The 21722-nt window shown below is 37.5% G+C and overlaps 1 protein-coding gene across 20 annotated transcripts in view; it reads right to left on the bottom strand.

Annotated features, from left to right (window-relative positions):
• LOC124141629 (focal adhesion kinase 1-like) overlaps positions 1–21722 on the bottom strand; it is a 166659-nt gene that overhangs the window by 23621 nt on the left and 121316 nt on the right. For 17 of the 20 annotated variants that reach the window (XM_048400249.1, XM_048400248.1, XM_048400237.1 and 14 more), the window contains 5 exons: positions 17155–17185; positions 7643–7698; positions 6087–6143; positions 2819–2854; positions 1411–1508 (listed from right to left, as the gene is read on the bottom strand). In XM_048400249.1, coding sequence (XP_048256206.1) covers positions 1411–1508; positions 2819–2854; positions 6087–6143; positions 7643–7698; positions 17155–17185 — 278 coding nt within the window. The remainder of the gene's footprint in view (positions 1–1410; positions 1509–2818; positions 2855–6086; positions 6144–7642; positions 7699–17154; positions 17186–21722) is intronic. The other 3 variants (XM_048400242.1, XM_048400246.1, XM_048400239.1) reach the window with 2 other exon arrangements.

Below are 21722 nucleotides of genomic sequence, written 5' to 3'. Positions count from 1 at the left end.
CTCAACAAATTAGACAATCATCTGCAGGGACACAAGAATCTAGCTACAACCTCCAGATACATGCAACTTTGCAACTTGAAGTATGGAAGATAAGTGAATCCTAATGCTCTGATCATGGAAGGAAGCCAGAACAACAGTCATGGTTTAACAACATTGTGTGAGTGAGTGAGTTGGGTTTAACGCCGCTTTTTTTAACAGTATTCCAGTTATATCGCGGCGTGTCAGCTTAATGTGGGAGGAAAGCCAGAAGTGATGCAGGTCTCAGACGTTTACCACTTCGGTGAAACCCACAAGCACGGGAATCGTGCGGACGAACCTAGAAACATAATCGGGGCGAACCGGTGGTTTAACAACAGATGACAATGTACGGGACAATGTACGGATGCAAGCAATGTCAGCAGCTGCAACTCAGGAAACCCAGACTTAAATATCCCTTTGTATAAAATCAATTCTCTTCCTACATGTTTGTTTTTGTGTGAGTACAGACACCAGGTACATGCAACTATATTGTTAATAAGGTTCAGTTTTATCATGTGTGTCAGCTTAATGTGGGAGGAAAGCCCAAAATGATGACGGTCTCTGACGTTTACCACTTCGATGGAACCCATTAGCATTGGTATAGTGCTGACAAAGCTAGACACATAATTTGGGCTGACTGGGATTCAAACCCACGGTCAATGATTTCCAAGGGACGCAACTCCAATATATCCTTTACATAAACAATGATGCTAAAAACAAAACGGTTTGTTATAGAAAATATATCCTGAGTTTATTCAATCTCAAAGGAACCAAATGGACATGGCCTTCATTGTCCATCTATGAATAACATAAGTCTATATTGAAGTATGGAAGATAAGTGAATCCTAATGCTCAGGGTGCCGTTGTACAAAGCGATCTTAGCGCTAAGATGATCGTAACTCCCATTCCTTAACATAGACTTACGACAGTTGTAGTGTTAAGGTTGTTTTGTACAACGGCACTCAGATCATGGAATGAAGCCAGAACAAGTCATGGTTTAACAACAGATGACCAAATATGGGACACAGGACGCAAGCAATGTCAGCAACTGCAACTCAGGAAATCCAGACTTAAATATCCCTTTGTATAAAATCATTTCTCTTCCTACATGTTTGTTTTTCGTGAGTATAGACACCAGGTCGTGTCTGGACCAGGCAATTCTCAGATTGATACTATGCCCAATGATCCACGTCTTTGGGGTACGATGAGACGCAACCAACCAAGTTCCTGAGTCACATCACTCGTATAAGCTCCGCCCACTAGAGTGCGGTAGTTCCTACCGCAGATGCCCCATTAAGCCACCACTTATGACCAGCATAGGTTGCTGGGGACAAGTCTAACCCATAATCCCCGAACGTTTTACTAACACATGGATAAAACCTCGCCACTTACCCTGTCAATATAGTTTCCCTTGTACACATCTCCGAACTGTCCTTCTCCCAGGATCTCCACCAGCTTGATGGCGTCCCGGATGATCTCATAGTCACGGGCTGAAACACCAACTCATGGTCAGCGATATGTCCTTGTTGACCCCCCAGTAATAGCTCACCCTATCATCATGGTGGCATGATGCTGAGAGAAAGCTGCTAGTGCTGACTGATTTTCAAATTTGTCATATGAATCTCAGCCCATGCAAATGTTGACATTTATGAAAGGAATAAATGTGCTGAATCGGCAAGATTTTCTTTAAAGTATGTTGAGAATTCAGAGTGAGTGAGTATGGTTTTGTGCCGCATTTAGCAATATTCCAGCAATATCACGGCAGAGGACACCCGAACTGGGTTTCACACATTGTACCCATGTGGGCTTTAACCACTAGGCTACCCCATGAGAATTCAGAAGAGTAAGAAATCATATGCATGCTAAATGGTTGATTACTGGTTTCCAGTTTCAGTTTGTGTGTTCCATGTACATTGTATATATCATGCACTATGGATGTCAGTATTAGTCACTAGTGTTAATTGATTCTAACTCTACATATATAATGTCAGTTGAATTAAATTGGATCCATTTATTCAATACCTCTAGGCTAAACCACAAACTTGAATATTTCATCCTAAATTTCAATTACAATAGACAGCATGTTCATGTCAGTGATTTCTTGTCCAGGCATGACTAAAGACGACAGTTGGAGAGAGACAGGGCTCGCATCAGCCACAGAATACTTGATCTAGAAGCATGGCATCTAAATATACATTCCATACAATCCTGACTTCATACCTATAAGCAGAGGAGAGATATAGATACGAGTTATAACGGGCATCAGATCAAAATGCGATTACTTGTACATAACAGGCTCACACTTCAAGCACTCATTGTTCACAATGCACTTTGCAATTCACAGTTGCATCATTAAGTTCAGAGGGCTTTTGAACGATTTGGTAGGAATTGGCTCTATTCAACCACATGGTTGAATGATATTCACAAGAAGCACTTGTTGATTGAATAAAAGCAAGAAATATTTTACCTAAAATCTATAATAAAAAAAACACATACAAAAACTACAAAATACGAACGAAGTACAAATGAATTCAAATCAAGAAATCACATATTTGATAATTAATTAGAAACAATTTTAACGTAAATGATAAAACAAGAACTGTGATTCCACATAATGCCAATTCCTATCAGCCTCATAAAAAAGTCCTCATTTGCTACACATGTTCCAGACAGTTAAGTTCCATGCTGGCAACACAATGGTGGTCAGATTTGGTCATATCCGGTCATATCCAGTCACAGGCAACTGTCCACTTCTTGTGTGGCTGTTAATTAACACCATGCAAACTGAAACAGAACTCACTTTTCTTTCGCTTGCTACCTCTCGAGTTGTGAGCACCTGAGATACAAGGTGATCAAAGTAAGACATATGTGGATCTGCACACCTCGACCTATGCCTCGCTGACGCTAGTGACGGTCCTGGCTCAGAGACTGTGTCGGTCTTTGTCAAGTTACCCATGGGAGAAACCAGTTATCTCCCTTAGTCTATCCTATTTGTTTCCTACATATCTCTTGCAGCACATTCTTTTTCTCACACAAAACTGGTTATGCATTCCTGTTATCAGTATTTCATATCCGTTATTATTTTAAGATCTCATAATAATTTAAAATAAAAATATTTTTTTCAATATTACCATATTTGATGTAATAAGCGCCCAGGGCGCTCTCAAAATCTCAAAAAAAGGGGCTCTTATATAAAATTATTTTGGTGGAAAAAACTGAGTTGAAAGATAAATTTCGTGGTTTATGCTGACAGCCCGAAATGTTTATGTACGACATATATTTTTCCAGAATTAAGGATGCATATAACACACGAGTGCGTATTATACGCAAATAAATAAGTCTTGTGTACATTGATCAATCGGAAGGGGTGCTAATTGGGATTGTTCACTTGCCAATATATTAGCAAATATCACCGTGGCGCTTATTAGAGCGGGGCGCTTATTACGTCGAACACAATAATTTAATGAGAATGTGAAAACACATAACCTTGATCAAAACAATCAAAAATAATATTACAAATTTCCTATTCGTTTTTGAAAATTTCATTTGCTCCAAGGATATAGAAGGTCAAAGACAAATCTGTATAAAGCAGCAAAAAAAATTATTCACAAAAATGTCATTTTTAAGTCTTTTTGAGGTTTTAACAGGAAAATAACACAGTTTGAAGGTAGAATGTGCACTTTCAGACACCATTCCTCATATCTCTAGGTGAAAGCCATACTGCTGACATTCTCATCATTCTCTCCGAGGGGAAATAAAGTCCCTCGCGTATCACTTCACACAAGCAAAGCTGACTCTAGTGTAGCGGTGAGGCTGGATGGTTTAGCAATGTGAAATGAACACAGAGACAATGATACAACTGATGACAAGAATGTAGATGCTTACATTATATTACAAAACAATAGCTTTAAATATCCATTCTATAAATCATATATCTAAAGTAGTGTCGGGAATCGAACCCGGGTCTTCGGCGTGACGAGTTAATGCTTTAACCACTAGGCTACCCGACTGCCCCTATATCTAAAGTAATAAAACAATTATTTTACTACACTTGTTCAGAGGGTGGTCGTTTTCTATTCTATTCTTTTTGATATTATTGACAATAAACTGACATAAAATAAAAAATTACGTAACATTTTTGTAATTATGAGACAAATCAGTCCCTCAGAATAAAGTTCAGAATATTCATTACAACATAATGTATTTTTCCAACATTACCTTTCCACAATGACATGCAGTAACTTTCTATAATGATGCTCTTCATAACATTCAAAACATTTGCATTACCTTTGTAATTTGCAGAAAAGAAAATTCAAAGCGAAATCAATGACTGAACTATCCTGTTAAAGAAATATTTAAAGAAGCTGATTTCTATTTCAAAATGAAGCCTATTTTCTTTAATGTCTCAATCTAAAGTCGGCTCTCGAATATCAAACAACAGACACAATGGACCCCAGTCGGAGCACTGAGTGGGAGATGGAATTAGATATGCCATATTAATCAGTATTGCAATCGTGGTATTATACAACATGGCGCAAAACAACTGATGACAGCTGCCAGTTGTCTTCTAGCGCAACAATGTCAGGAAGTTCATTGAAATGAATATCACCTCGATGAGTAAACCCCAAACATCAAAAAGTCAAACACTCAAATCTTTTTTTTAGAATAATCCTGGGATTCAATATTAGATTTTTGATCGTTTCAAGTGAATAATCCCCAAATTACTGGATGTGCGGTGCAGGAGTAACGCGGCAACACAGGGGATATTTTCTATCAGAATATGATAGCTGGAAGAGGTTGGGGAGATTTCAGACAGATGACCGTTAGCCATGATGACTCAACAATTGATTTGGACTTTTTTTCGGGGACAAAAAATGGTGTCTGTTTCATCTGAATTCAACAGCTGTGAAATTGATTATGCTGTCATTTGTGTGAATTGACATAAATCAGAGTTAAACGAAGAGTTCAATCTTGGCTGACACATTACAATTTGAATTCCAATTGAATTTTTCTAAAAATTGAAACTGATAATGAACTTGAAAATGAAAGCCAACCCGATCAAATTACTGTGTAATACAGCTGTCATAGTTTTGCATAAAAATGCTATGACACATTTCGGTGATATTAAAGTCTGCTAATGTCACAGATAGAATTCTGCGATTTTATCTGTGGCACAAACAGAATCAGACATCCATTATTTATACTGTTTTTATTCATATCCTATTAATACACCTTTCTAATGATGCACTGATAATACATGTATATAATGTAATTTTATCTTTTTTTTAAAAAGTAAAACTGTTTTAATGACAAGTACAGGACCATGTCTCCTCAATCTCTGCAGTAACTGAACACATCTGTACAAACACAAGACACCACGAGACACAACAACCATGTATAATGATCAGATAAATTATGAGACACCGAAAAAAAATATTATCAGATTCTAAAAACAAATAAAAGAAGAAAGTAAATTCTTAAACAAGTCAGGTCAATTTTTCCATGTCCGACTTAAGAGGATGAAAAATGTACAGCATGTGATCTGTGAGTATATCAATTCATTTAAGACAATTTCTCCAAAATATTTTTCTGATATTGAGTTTGTCACAAAAGTAAATGGAATACCCTGAATTCCTGGACACATCATAAGCGTGTTCTTATCGAAGTAGAATTCCTCTAGCATTCTTTGAATACATCAATGTTCCTTCCTTTGAAACATAAGACCCTAACGTAAAAACCCCTACACTTTGTGCTGATATGAAAACCAGAGTTCGTGTACAGCTCCATAAATATCAAGTCCCCTGTCCAATATTTCCAAGATTGTGTTGATGAATGATTTAGGACATAACAATTTGTCAAATTGAAATGGATAGCAACTCATAAAAGAGACGGACTTTAAATCTCCCTGAATCATGAACGCCCTGATAATTACGAAAACCTAACAAAAAACAAACAAGGAAGAAACTGATCCAGGCCTTAAACACACCATACAATATCTGTGCAAGTGAGAGAATAGATTGGATAAAGTCGAGTGTGAAACATGTGCGTGTGAGACAGTAAGGACTTACCATCAGGCGTGCTATAGTCGCCGTCTTCCTCCACAATCTCGGCATAGTCGGATATCCCTGATGAGGTACATACATACATACATATACTGACATAGATGGCGGCAATGTCCACAGCCTACCTCTGTAGGGTTGGAGGAGGAGGAGGAGGAGATTGGCAACGTACAAAACATAACACAAAACTGTCAGCAAGTTTGGGGCATTCACAATGTAGCAAAAGACCAGACTGGACTTGATTAGTGACGATAATTATTGTGAAAACTGATATCTTTGATCACTAACACCGAGAGATTTTCCACCTACTGAGGACTCTCATGTGTCGGACATACCCAGACATGTAAATACAAAAGAAATTGCTTCAAAATTATGGTTATAAAAATTTAATTTAAAGGAAGGCGTCTAAAACTTACTAAACCTAAAAAAAACAAGAAAACAAAAGATAATTCATTATTAATGCAAGACCAAAGTTGTAGGAATTCAATGTCTTTTATCATCATTTATGACCAGCTTGACATCTTATACTTAAGATCACATTGAAACATGATTAAACACGTCATTAATCTAGTCGCAGTCTGTGGGGCTAACTGTGTCAGTTAACATCTTAATACTCATCTTAAGCAGGGGGTGTTATTCTTTAACATGGGATATCGCATAAAAACTGTAACTTGAAGATAGATGAAGATATGAAAGATTTTTGCACGAGTCTCTTTTTCCATAGCTGTATCCAATCGAGTTATGGCTTTTTTGTGTGACAATAAACAATGTATTTTTTTCAGAATGAGCAAAAAACATTTTGAAACTGCAAGCTCGAACCTCATCTTGACATCAGCTTCAATAGAACTTAGTGTCATATGCACTATTATTACCAGAGTTTACTTGACCAAACAGAATTGTACTTGACTCGGGCTTCGGACCAGTGGTTAGAGTCACAGAGTGGTTCATTCCTTTCTACATGTATCAGCTACTTTTGATATGAGTGTCATTGTTACAAGACACCAATTTTGAAATAATTGTTTTTTTGTCACATTTTCAAATTCAAACACAACTCTTGCCATGCATATATGTCTAACAGTGTCATGCAAACATATTATTTAAACAAAGAAGCTTGAACTTCATCAGCTAATTATACTGTCTATAAAGGATTTCTAAGCAAGTTCATCTTGAAACTAGAAAATAATGTTCCTAAATTATCCACAAAACAAAGCTAAGACATGTTAATGTAACATTTCTGTAGCAAATAAATTGAACAATTCAATAACGGAGGAATAACATTGGATACAGATATGCAATTATCATTATTGACTGTTTCAGAATTTGGAATAAATATTATCAGATCTACCAAATGCAGCACATACCAGCAGAATGGTCAATGCACTCTGATTCCACATGAATAGAGCTTTCAAGATCGATAGATCAACACCAATAAGAGTCAATTCAGCAAAAATCATAACAAATGATTTTGGTATGTATATTATGAGCAAGCTTCATGCAGAGAGGACATACATGACCCATAGCAGTCACCATGGTAACAGAACAGTGATAGAAATGATGAAACTTACGTTCATTGGGACTAACTGGTTCTTCGTGCCTTCCAGTGATGCCTGGCCGCTGGAAACTGTTAAATAAAGACAGAAATTTGGTAAAAAAATCTGCTACCTTATCGGACATTGTTGCATTGTCATGGCTGAGCATTCTCCTCGTCAAGTTGGGCATTGCGGAGCATCTCCCTGTAATCACAGCTAATTGCGGGAAGTTCGGCATCGGGCGAAATAGTTGACCTTTGTGCGAGCCATAACTGTTATTCCCCAAAGGGTGTATGTGTGTATCTTATTAACCGAGCCTCATTCACCTAGTTCTCAATAATCATGTCCGTCAAAACTTGTAATTCACACATAGAATCCCAATATTGTCTTCAAAGACAATGTTCTTGAAGGTGTCTATCACTGCATTTCCATCAATTCTTGAAAAAAATTCACAGAACAATCTCCAGGCAGGTGTATACTTTTCTAGTGATTACATTCTTTAAAATCAAAAGATAATCCTTTTCCGTGTGGAATCAGCTCTCATGTGCATGATGAAAATCCATATATGGAATAAAAACACACAAAAATAAACTACAATCCCCTAGGAATATAACTACATGCCAAACACAATATCGTGTTGTTTCTTATCAGCATCATCTTTCGAAAATCCTGGCACAACATGAAAATATGGTTCCAATATTCCACCTCAATAGGCTTATCACTGAATCTGCTAGTCTCATCTCCTGTGTTATAACACAACAGGCACGAATTAATCTGGTGTATAACTGCCAGATCCTCTGGCACCGGTGCCAGGTGCTTTCCATCAACACCGATTCTTAGTTCACCCCTGACCTAACATGAGTCTTGCAACCCGTTCTGTCTATAGCGGGTTTAATTTGTCCTGCTTGAGATACACATTTCTCATTAAAAAAAACATGTCGCCTTTTCAATACGTAACAGCAGACTCTGAGAGAATATTTGCTTTTTAAGTCACTTGTATTGTAAATATGGGTCCAAAAACAAGGAACCATTTGCCAATTTATTCTATATATACTGAGTGAGTAATACGAGACATTTGGAAGTCTTTGGCACAAGTGGTGTTCCTGTCTTTGGCACAAGTGGTGTTCCTGTCTTTGGCACAAGTGGTGTTCCTGTCTTTGTGTATCTCTCACGCATATTGCAGTAATTGACATTGATGAGGTGCAGTTCTGGAATCATCATCCAACCAGAAACAGATCACCCACCTGGGTAATGTTCCCCTACAACTAGCTCCAACACCGTGATATGCCACTGATATTCATTTCAAAATGTCACATATTTAAAACATATTTCATCCCACTTCATACATCATCTGTGCCCTAAGTGGTGAGAATTATTTATGAAATATATTCTGCAATAAGAATGGCTGTTTGAAATCCTTACATATTCACTGTCATAGTATCTTGTGGTAATTCCATGACAGAATTGGTTTCCTTGATCATAGAACCTTTGGAATTGGAGATTGGGTGGTCAAGATGACAGCTGGGTACTGTAGGTGCTGGTCAATATTTCAGCTAAATGTGTGCAGACCAGTCGTGCATGATTTTGTTGTTTAACACTGCACTCAGCAATATTCCAGACACATGATGGCAATTCTTAAATTTTGAGTGAGTAAGAGAGTTGTGTTTAACGCCGCTTTTAACAGTATTCCAGTTATATCACGGCGTGTCAGCTAAATGTGGGAGGAAAGCCTGAAGTGATGCAGGTCTTAGACGTTTACCACTTTGGTGAAACCCACGAGCACAGGTATGGTGCTGACAAACCTAGAATCATAATCGGGGCGAACCAGGATTCGAACCCACAATCATAGGTTTCTGGATGCATCTCTACACAGCAAATTGCGGCACCTTAGACGACAGAGCCCCCGATGCCCCCCTAAAAATTTGAGGACCATAAAAATGATGAAAATGAATCTCTTAGGAATATTAGTGTCCAACTACACCCTAAATTTGTTCCTGTCTACATAATTAAAACACACCTACTCACTCACTCTGTGAATGGTGTGACGATAGCCTGAATCCATACGCATCCTTAACAACACTCAACATGGGAAGTCCTTGCATAAATCTTTTATCACATTAGAATTTACGATGTGTCAAAAGTGAAGTCGTAAATTCAATGCATCACTGTTTTACACTTAGGTAAAACATCCCAGTCTCCTCAACAAGATGGCCACAAAAACACTTTCCATATTTATGAAGCATTGGAAAAAAAAAAGAGCAAAATATATTTCCCCCCTGAGTTCAACATTTCTGTTGAATCATTTGACACAATGTTTACATTGTAATCACTCTTTCTCACATCATCAATTTCAACAATATCACTTTCCAAAACGAATCCATTTTTTGCAAACACACAGATAATGAAATGCTCCTATACCCATATAAGATGAGAATAGCTGAAGAATGTTGGGATGTACTCAATGACAAAAACTCCGGACATTTTTGTAGCTTCTAGTGTTTCACTAAGACAGCTGGGTTGTCGCTTAACATGAAATGGACAGGTGAATAGGAGATATTTACAACTTATGATAATGCATATTTCTGTGGGAAGCAAGTCACATCAAGTGCAACATTTCCTCTTTGTAGTCTCTGTCAGAAGGTGATTACACTTTATTATTTTCCCAACATGGAGTCTTCTTATCTTTGGATCCCAGGAAAACAATTCATTTTTCTCATCACTTGACTGAAGAATGATAACGTAAAGGCACACTGGTAAAAATAATAAACTCCCATTCACCTAAGTCACCTTTACATTGGTTAGACTGTTCTGAGAGTGGCGTGTGCGGAATATTGTCCTGGAATTTTACACTTGGAAACGTCAGAACTAATACATCATATGAAGTCTGGTGGAAATGATTTGATATTCAGGACAGAGCATGCTTTAGTTTCTACATAGGTTAACCCTTCAGTTCAAGTCAATTTTCAATTTACAGTTCTTGAAAACATGACAGCATTAATACAGTTATAGTGTTACTGCTGGGGAAGATCTAATTGATCAGGAGTTTTTCATCTCAACCATTTACGCCTCAAAAACCCTGCCTTGCTTGATTTTGTTAACCATGGCTGCAGTTCATCATGACACTTTCTGTGTGTGTGTGTGTGTGTGTGTGTGTGTGTGTGTGTGTGTGTGTGTGTGTGTGTGTGTGTGCATACTGGTTGTTTAAAGCCAAACAATATTCTTACTATATGATTGCAGTCTGTAGATAATTGAATTTGGACCAGACAATCCAGTGATTGATATCGTGTGCAAAGATCCAAGCTCAGTACAATGACACGCCATTACCCAAGTCACTGAGCAAAGCCTCATACTTAGGGGGGAGCAATTCTAACCTAACCAATTATTGAGTTACTGAGTGAGTTTGGGCTTCAAAGTTGTGGGGGGCACCTAGAAATGTCCCCGAGCACACTGTAGTGAGTGATTGAGTGAGTATGGTTTTATGCCACTTTTAGCAATATTCCAGCAATATCACAGCAGGGGAACACCAGAAATTGGTTTCACACATTGTACCCATGTGGGGAATCGAACCCGGGTCTTCGGCCTGATGAACGAACGCTTTAGCCACTAGGCTACACCACCTCCGAAATTCTAACCTGGAATCCCCACGGGGTAGTAAATGGGTGAATTATTGAGTGAGTGAGGCCCCTTGCACACTGTACCCATGAAGGGTATTGGACTCATGTCTTACTCTCTTCATTACAGCCCCTGTAAATTACAAGACTGTCACAGAGCAAAATGTTGACCTAAAACATACAAATTCCAGTTAGTTCCAATCTAACAAAATTTAGAACAAATGTTGATAATGAATTCATCTATACTACAATATGTCATTTTTCAATAACAATTAGGCAAAGTGTTGACTGTAGCTGCACTCCTAGTGCAATTTCCATTATTTATTTAACAAGATGTCTTATATCATTCTCCTTTCTATTTGTAATAGTGCATAGGACATGTCCCAACTGTTAATCATGTAATACTTTCCCTACCACTAACGTTACTCAGTTTCATGTCATATCCTAACACCAACACACACTCTACCAATGTCCTTCAATCAATCCCACAATACTGAAGCAAAAACAGTTTCCTGAAGGATTAGGCCATACATACATCTATTATTTTTTTGTTTCACGGGCCTATCGCCCCTACTGAAAGGCAGCTGGAAAAGAAATAAATTAAACATAAAAAAAATAATTTTCATTTTGTCTCTCACTAGTAATATAAACCCTCTTGTATAAAATGAAATGTTATTACGGTATAAATCAATTCCATGTCTACATCACTATCAAAGATTACAGAGCCAGTTTCATTTTTAACTCCATGGCAGAATGACTTTCAAATAAATAAATAAATAAGTAAATAAATAAATAAATAAATAAATAAATAAATAAATAAATAAATAAATAAATAAATAAATAAATAAATAAATAAATAAATAAATAAATAAATAAATAAATGACATAGCTATAAATTATTTGTATTTTTTTCCAATGACCTTGTGTGGGAAAGCTGGAATAAATCTGTAAAACATATTATTAAAAAAGTGTGGCCTGAGTATCCGTGTCTCAAGCATTCATCACTTTGTCAATACAAATATCAATCTGCCAGGAAAAAATTGCAAATTTTTCCAAAAAAACACATCACCAAAATTGTCCCAAAACACAGTCCCGATACTAAATCTCAATGATTACTTCATTTAGCCCATGAACGAAGGTTGTCGTCTTCGACATCAATCAAATGGCAGGCTTCTCTGTGAATTCCATCCTAATCAAGAGTGACTCACTCGTAGCTAAATAACCTGTTACAATAAGGCTGATTACATCAAGGGACTTGGACCTCTTGGGAGGGACTTTTTCTTTGGGGGCAAGGACACTTCTCACTCAGAGGGAGTGAAGAGGTCACAAGTGGAAATGATTATTGGGCTAACAATGCCACCCATGGTGGAATCCAGTGCCAATGATTTGACGATTGTATAATGGGCTGAGAGTTTTTATAAATGTTACCACATCTCCACTTGCGCAGGGCTGGATGGTTTATAAGTGAATCTACACTTGCAATATTGGCTGTGAATGGGAGAACATAAGGTGTCAAATGTACTTAAAGCATTACTGGGTAATTCAGACGTAACATGGTGGGGCTTTTCATGTTGGGTACTTCACAGGTTCAACTCATTTTGTCATTAGCGGCACTTGATAATGTGTGAATAGTCACCTCTGTCAAACTATCGTAATCAACATATTAACATAGTCAGTCACAGATGTTTCCCTATTATCAGATTCTAACTATAGACAGTCTAAAGAGCCCCAAACAATGTAAGGCATGTTGCCTAGACTGGACTCAGTCTCTTTTTTAAAAGTAACAGATTTTTAAATATAGACAGCATAAAAAAACAAAAAAACAACGTAAGGCATGTTGCCTGGACTGGACCCAGTCTGTTTTAAAAATAACAGATTTAAATATACAGTCTTACAATAACGGTTTTGTCTAGACTTTACATAGTCTCTTCATCGGAACTTGATTTGATATAACAATAAATTAATTTTAGTTGTTTTTTGTAAGACAAAATTACCTTCAATGAAGAGTTATAAAGAGTATATCATTAGTATAACTACAAGAAAAGACAGACAATATTGCTGTGGTTTGAATGAAAGGTACACTTCTCAGATATTGGAAGTAAAATTGTCAGAAAGGCAACTGTATTCATGCCCTAACATTTAACTGATCATGTGCAAGCTTTGATGACAAACTCCAGCATCAAATTGGATGCATATACATTCCATCGGTCCAAGAACCAACTCACCCACCCACATGTCCATCCACCCACCCACCTCTCCATCTACCTACTCACCAATGTCTTTTTTCCCCATCAATACCCAACCCAGAGATCTGTCCACCCATCCATCCATCTATCTATCCGTCCATCCATCCACCCACCTCTCCATCTACCTACTCACCAATGTCTTTTTTCCCCATCAATACCCAAACCAGAGATCTGTCCACCCATCCATCCATCTATCCGTCCATCCATCCACCCACCTCTCCATCTACCTACTCACCAATGTCTTTTTTCCCATCAATACCCAACCCAAAGATCTGTCCATCCACCCACCCACCTCTCCATCTACCTACTCACCAATGTCTTATTTTCCCATCGATACCCAACCCAAAGATCTGTCCATCCACCCACCCACCTCTCCATCTACCTACTCACCAATGTCTTATTTTCCCATCGATACCCAACCCAAAGATCTGTCCATCCACCTCTCCATCTACCTACTCACCCCTATCTGTCCACACACCCACCATCCTATCCCAAATCTCCATCTACATGACACATGAATGCATGCATGAATGCTCTCAAATAATGCTGCATCAGCACATTCTCCTCTGCACCCTGTAACACTGCATCACATTGAACCACACTGCCCTCAATGACACAACAATAATCATTAATCGGTCAAACACAATCCTACTAATTGTTTGTAAAACTGGGATGAAGCTTATATTGATTAAGTAGTAAATAAACAAATTATGCGACATCACCCACATTGATCTGTACAATGAATCATACAGGATCGGCATCTGATTTATGCAGTTTACACCTGTATTGATCTTTCATCGCAAGTCAATAACACAACTGTATTATCACAACTGAAGGGCTGGTTTCAAAAGTTAAATGAATGTATTTCCATCTCTAAATCAAATTAGAATAAAATATTTGAAATAAATTGCATGACCTAAAGATAATCAACTTGTTGGTAATAACAGATACCAGGAAACTGTGCTAAAATGGGTATTAGTCGGCCACAATGGTTGCTGATCATAGATACAGCAAACTACGTGTATATCGAACACTCTTATAACAAACTGACCGATATAACAAACTTATTTTTCAGCCCTGGCCTTTTGTTGTATATATGTTGTATATACACTTATATCGAACTATGGTTATTACGAACTAACATTACTGGTCCTTTTGAGTTTGTTATAACCATAGTTTACAGTATTACGTAGATAACGTTTCCAAAGGCAATTGTCTGCTATTAACTTATAGACGAACATCATCCTCATACTCAGGTGAGATCAATAATCACTATATCAACCTTTGGTTGGATTGATAAAACATTGATCACAATGATAATAATGCAATCAACATGTTTTGAAATGGTCCCTGCTGCTGCTGCTGCTGCTGCTGCTGCTAATTGTTCATGTTCCGGAAGCTGCCCTCTCCCCACCTACATGATGAGTTTCATTACAACGCTTCAACAACCACGGAAGTCGGTCACCCAGCACTGGCTGCCCTCACTACTACTGCCAAATACCTTTGTATTTACTACCTACATGAATCATTTCAAATCATTCTGATTGTTTGTTAAAAATCATATTAAGCCTTGTCAGAGCGACAGAAACCAATAAATGTTTCAAATGAAAACGGTCATATTCCCTTACTGAAATAGCACATTTCCAACTATTACAAAAAACAACCTGACACTTTTAAACTCATCCTCCAACCAATATTGTTTTTGGCAAAACAAACTTGTCAAAATAGATGCAAATGAACAAAGTGAAACGAGTAAGACATGTTATACACTATAAGTGAAACTGTATTGAATAACCCAGTTATACCACAGGGAGGAATATATATAACAGAGAGCCCCAGGACAACAGGTGATGGGTCCTCCCCCTCCCCCTCCCCTAGACACCTGTAATTACCCCCACCTGCCACCACTTGACACAGTATTACACAGGGGTTGAAGAAAAACTGGGTCAATCTCAAGGGGTGTGCTACACAACTCCCATACCAACCCTAAGTCGTTTATTTCTCAGTAACAAGTGAGTGAGTTGGGGGTAACACCGCTTTGAACAGTATTCCAGTTATATCAGGGCATTATATTTCTTCAAAAAGGAACAACAAAGCCTAAAGTCTTTTTCTTGTTTCAAATTAGCTTTCATATGTATATATATACAACGCTATGAAGTAAGGGGCCATGGCGTGCCTGAGGTCCACTGCTACAGCAATGAACATGTGGACATGTGGGTGGGTGGGTGGGTGGATGGACGGATAGGATGATGGGTGGACAGATCTCTGGGTTGGGTATTGATGGGTAAGTAAGATGTTGGTGACCCCTAAACATTTGATTCTAAACATTATGGTTATACCAAAGACCTATTTGGCATTCATGCTAAATTTCAAACACTGATATGTCATCAAACCTGATCCCAAACATGTTCACGCTAATCTTTAACTAAACCCTGTTAGAGAGAGGACGGCATGATTAACTACAAATATTCCTACTTTATTTTATCTTTAATTTCATGGAATATAACCATTTCAAGAAAACACACTTTAGTATTCTTCTTTATTCACAGTCCTGTAAATATAATGTAAAAAATTCAGGAAGAAATTTCTTTCACATTTGGTGCATTCAAATTTTCAATTAATAAATTGAAAGAAAACTATTCTGACTATCACTACAAGGCTGGTAATGATATAGCATGCCCAGTAACAATTTGAACCCAGCTGGGTGATTAATCATAATAATTCTGATCCTGCATTAGTCAGTGCATGGTCAAATCCCAGCTGTCCATCTAGTTCCTAAAATAAATCCCCCTGCGAATACATGTCTGCATGCTTTCATTCTGTCCCCACCACAATCAGCAAGGATACAATTGCTTCAGGCACCACCACTAATAATAAGGCTAATCAAATTACTGCAGCTACTATCATGTGGTCCAACTGGGCAGTGATGGCTAGTGCCCACCATGTGGCGGCGCCGACCTTTCACGGCACCAGTGCCAACAGTTGTCAGAAACGGTAAACAAGAAATTGGCAAGCACCGAGCAGGATACAAATACATATTATAGAAACATCCTGCAGTTTTGTCCGGAATTGACAATTCTAGAAATATACATGCACATGTGTAAATATCCGTTCTCTATTCCATTTCCTGATCTGGCCTGACATTTGATAACAGACATCAATATGTGTATGCTTCAAGTCGACTTCCTATGATTCATGTGCTATTTGCATGTTTAACTTGCTGTTGTAACAGGACAAATGTGCAGAACTACTCAAGAACGTGTGTTTGATAGTTATTCCATGTGTGAATGATTTACAAATAATATTTTTGTACCACTCACAACTTACATGTCTCAACGTGCCTAACATCAATATGTAAATCAATATCAACATACATTTAGTCATAAACATATAGAAAGATATGTTTCCTTGATATATTTAAGTACTGTATGAATATATGCACTTATAAAGAAATACAGCACCTGATTTAAATATATGAAAGTTTTAAAAGCACTGATGTAGTTTTCAAACACTTTGGGAAAAAAAATCAAATTTATTACCATATATGGCAAAAAAGGATTTGACAATGGTAACAGAAGTTGCATCACGCCAGACATTTCAGAGGTGTTGATGAATCATCATCAAACTTCAAAACTTTCAAATTATGAAATGAAGTCAAACTAAAATCTATCAAATAGAAATGTCCACGTACCTTGATCGAGGCGTCCTAGGAATGGTCTCGCCTGTAAAGATATGAAAATCAGGGTGATATTTAGCCAGAAGTGTCCACACATCCATGTTGTGGGGACTCCCCATATACGACCATGTGATACACAAAGACACACACTACACTGTCTGTCGACCAGCAGCTAACGGAATATTGCACAGCTCCGACTAAATGGAACAAAGGACAGCCTGCCACTGAAGCAGCGACAAAAATCAATAATTTGGTCGCTCGGGCGCGACTACCGTTATTCCATCGGTCAGGCCAGGGACAATATGATGGTCAGTTATTTGCACACAGCTTGTCCTGAGGCAGGGCAAACTCAGAATAATCAAGCAAGACTGGATTCAGGATGTCTCTACAGGGATGTAGGGAATATGGATATTACATGCAACTCTTAATGAGTCTGTCCGCTAGCATGACGATATTGGCAAAGTGTCAACACAAGAGCTGCTCTTTAAAATACACTCTGACCTCTCGTCGGCAGATCAATATTTTATCATACAGTGAATGAATGAGGGTAGCTGGGATGGGATTGATGCTCGACGGCTATAAAAAGGTTCCTGATAAAAATAACATTTTGATATCTATTTGGAAATGGATATAACTGTAGTTGGCTGTTATTAAATGCAAATTGCGCCAAATGTCAACATCTTTGTGAAAATTAAATTATCATACCAATGTCAGCAGGGGGCGACGATAATTTGTCGACCATTTCAGAGGGCGAACACTGGAGGTCTAGTGCGTGAATGTCACACGTGGAATACTGAATACTCATATCTCGGAATAATCATCTACATTGAAAAAACTATTAACATACATAACATAGAAGTCTCTGGATGATTTCTCAAACATGCTTTCTCTAACCTATTTAAACCTTAAATGACAATCTATCACTTATACTAATTAAAACAAGTTAAGGACCACCATATTAGTCATGTTACTATAGTCAGTCATGCCATAACAGATTTACTATAGCAACAGTGGGCCTTAACCTCATTTGAGTGGTATCATATATTAATTAATCCTTTATCAGTTTACTTAAATGGTATCATGGGATCTTTGAGATTTTCTGTTATCCTGGATAAACTTAGGGCCCACTTGACACTTCTTTTTTAGAATTTAGACGTTGTTTCCATGTCGATTCTTCCTTACTGACAAACACTGCTTACGTTGCGGAACACTGCCCTGATGATGAAGGGAGTGGTTTTGGAGCTGGTTTACAAATTTTCACATATATACAACTCAAACAAATTAAGGTCCACCTAATTCTTTCATATTACTATAGTTAATCTAAAATATACTAACATAAACTATAGTAATATGAAAAGAAGATCGGGTGGTCCTTCACCTTTCTTGAGAAGTATAATTTTGTTCAATATAGAGTTACATTAATTTACGTGAGCAATATGCATGGTGATGCTTATACATGTATTATTTTTTCATTGGCAAAAATATAATTTTTTTAGATATATTTCCAATGCAGTACATCAACACTATTTTTTATTACATTTTGTATTATCCTGTTAAACAAAACACTGTGCTGAATTACCAGATATTAACCCTTTTTTCCCTTTAATGAAAACAGTCTTAATTATTCATTTGTATAGAACTCCACAAAAGGACAATAAATCCATTGATTAATATTTCAAAACATATTTTGTCCATCTCCACAAAACAACCCCAGGCTTCAGCTGTTGCTAATCCAAAAATCCATTTCGCCCCTTGACAGACATTCCCTACTTTCTCATCAACGTCCAGCTATTGTCATTATAATCGGACCACAACATCAATCAACCAACCAGTGGTCAACTGCAGAATGCCCATAGAACAGGTTGAACGTCGCCCTGACAGTCAAATACTAGCAATCTTAGTGTCTGGTGTGAGGCCTCACTTCCTATTCGCGATCTTGATCTTGATGAATGATTTGGGTAATGCGAATAATTGATTTTCTGATGTTTTTGCCATGTGGCATTGTTTTACCATTGATTTTGGTCACCTAAAATGAATGGAATTGGATCAGTAACGCAAGCAAACACAAAATTAGGGACGCTGGGTGAATAATTCATTTTAGGAACAGAACTCCACAAAGAATGTGTGTAGAAATCTTGAAAGATTCATCAGTTCTTGGACAAACACTCTTTGCATGTCAGATTATTGGAAACTCTTTTGTTTTTGTAAAAACATGATTGTCACGAAAACCAGAATTGTTCAACATGAACAAACATGACAATTATCAGATGACCATTAAAGATATCAAATTTACAAATGATTTATTATCTGATTCCTGAAAGCATGTGCTTATAACTTAAATGTAAACATTAAGCAGAAACATTGTATCACAAGAATATATACTACATAAAAGAAGTTAAAGAGTGAGTGAGTGAGTGAGTTTGGTTTAACGCCGCTTTTAACAGTATTCCAGTTATATCACAGCATGTCAGCTTAATGTGGGAGGAAAGCTCGAAGTGATGCAGGTCTCAGACGTTTACCACTTCGGTGAAACCCACAAGCACGGGTACGGTGCTGACAAACCAAGAAACATAATCGGGGCGAACCGGGATTCGAACCCACAATCATAGGTTTCTGGCGTGTCCAAGGGACGCAACTCTGCACAGCGAATCGCGGCGCCTTAGACAACTGGGCCACCCCCCCCCCAGAAGTTAAAGAACAGTTGATTCTTTCATACAACTATAGTAAAGCTGTCATGTCAAAAATAACATGAAAGAATTTGGTGGTCCTTATCTTCTCTTGAGTAGTATATGTACAAATAATACAAGCACTGGGTTACAGCATGGGCATACATATGTATATCTTCAGTCACAGTAATTAATGATGGATTTTTGTAATCCAACTTTTTATATTAATGGTTGGTTGGTTGGTTGGTTTTAACGCCGCACTTAGCAATATTCCAGATCTTTGGCGGCGGCCTGTAAGTAATCGAGTCTGAACCAGACAATCCAGTGATAAATATCATGAGCATCGATCCACCCAATTGGGATCGATGACATGCATCAACCAAGTCAGCGAGTCTGACCACCCGATCCCGTTAGTCGCCTTTTACGACAAGCATAGTCACCTTTTACGGCAAGCATGGATTGCTGAAGACCTATTCTCCTCGGAATCTTCACGGGTCTTATATTAATGGAGGCAGGAGGCATTTTATTTTTAATATTTGATGTTATACATGTATAAACAAACTGAAAGGAAATGGAGGACATTTGGATTTGTCTAAATTTGAAGCCACTTAGAGACTATGAAACATCCACGAGGGAGGTTGATCTGTAGTTCATGGGGCTGGAAGTAAACTCTAATACTTACTTTGTTATGGCCTTACTACCTTATCTTGTTCAATTGAAGTATTTTTACTGAACACAGCAAACATTGATGTTCAAAATATGGATTGCCAATAGTTTTTACTCCATCAGCATGTGTTTAAGGTTCTTCATCCACTTCTCAAATAACATACCATTTTTAAGTAAAAAAACGTGCCTCTTCTTACAAGTGTCCTCATTACAAATGAAGTGGGAACGGAAGAGTTTGACTCATCAACAAATTCCAGTTACGGTCTATTTATCATTCCTCAGGAGATACTGACTGCAGGTCATTGTGATGTCATCAGTCACCACGACATCACAATCACATGACATCACAAACCTCTCTGCCACTGAAGCTGGTTTGCTGTACATTTTACACACAAGACACTGTTTTAATTACTGATTTTAATACAAACTGAGAAAGTTGGAAGAATGATCGTCGATGATAAATAGAATCTTACCCTCATGTCTTTTGATATCAAATATAACATATATCAACAATCGTCATAAATGTTTTCAACTTTTATCGACTCATGTTGATATATTTTATATCAAAAGACACTTGGGTGAGATTCTTTAAATATTCTACAGCCATTATAGCACAAACTATGATCCAATGAGAGATTACATGCGATATAATCAATCATCTTGACTTACACTGCACGTCCAGTCTACAAGGTCTCATTAAGGTGGAAACAGCATTACATTCACATACAAACATCTCCAGAGATTGAACAAAGATGTGACCTGTTAACAGTGGCTTTCTAGTAAGCATCATTTTGCCCTGCAAGTTACTGTAGATCCCTAGGCACCTATTGGGTATGGTAGCCCAGTGTCCCAGGATAATAGCGCTTGGCTCTATCGCAACTTGTAGTCAATGAACTCTTATCAAGTTATTTACAGCAACACCATTACCTCTCATTACTTCCTGGTGATGCTTATATTATTTTTTTATTGGCAAATTTTTTAATTTTTTTTAATATATATTTCCAATGCAGTACATCAACACTTATTTTTATTTTGTATTTTTAATTACATTTTGTATTATCCTGTTAAACAAAACACTGTGCTGAATTACCAGATATTAACCCTTTTTTCCCTTTAATGAAAACAGTCTTAATTATTCATTTGTATAGAACTCCACAAAAGGACAATACATCCATTGATTAATATTTCAAAACATATTTTGTCCATCTCCACAAAACAACCCCAGGCTTCAGCTGTTGCTAATCCAAAAAT

This window comes from Haliotis rufescens, unplaced genomic scaffold, assembly GCF_023055435.1.
Source record: "Haliotis rufescens isolate VD_foot unplaced genomic scaffold, xgHalRufe1.0.p SCAF_2, whole genome shotgun sequence".
Taxonomy (NCBI): domain Eukaryota; kingdom Metazoa; phylum Mollusca; class Gastropoda; order Lepetellida; family Haliotidae; genus Haliotis; species Haliotis rufescens.
This window is presented reverse-complemented; position numbering and strand designations above follow the sequence as displayed.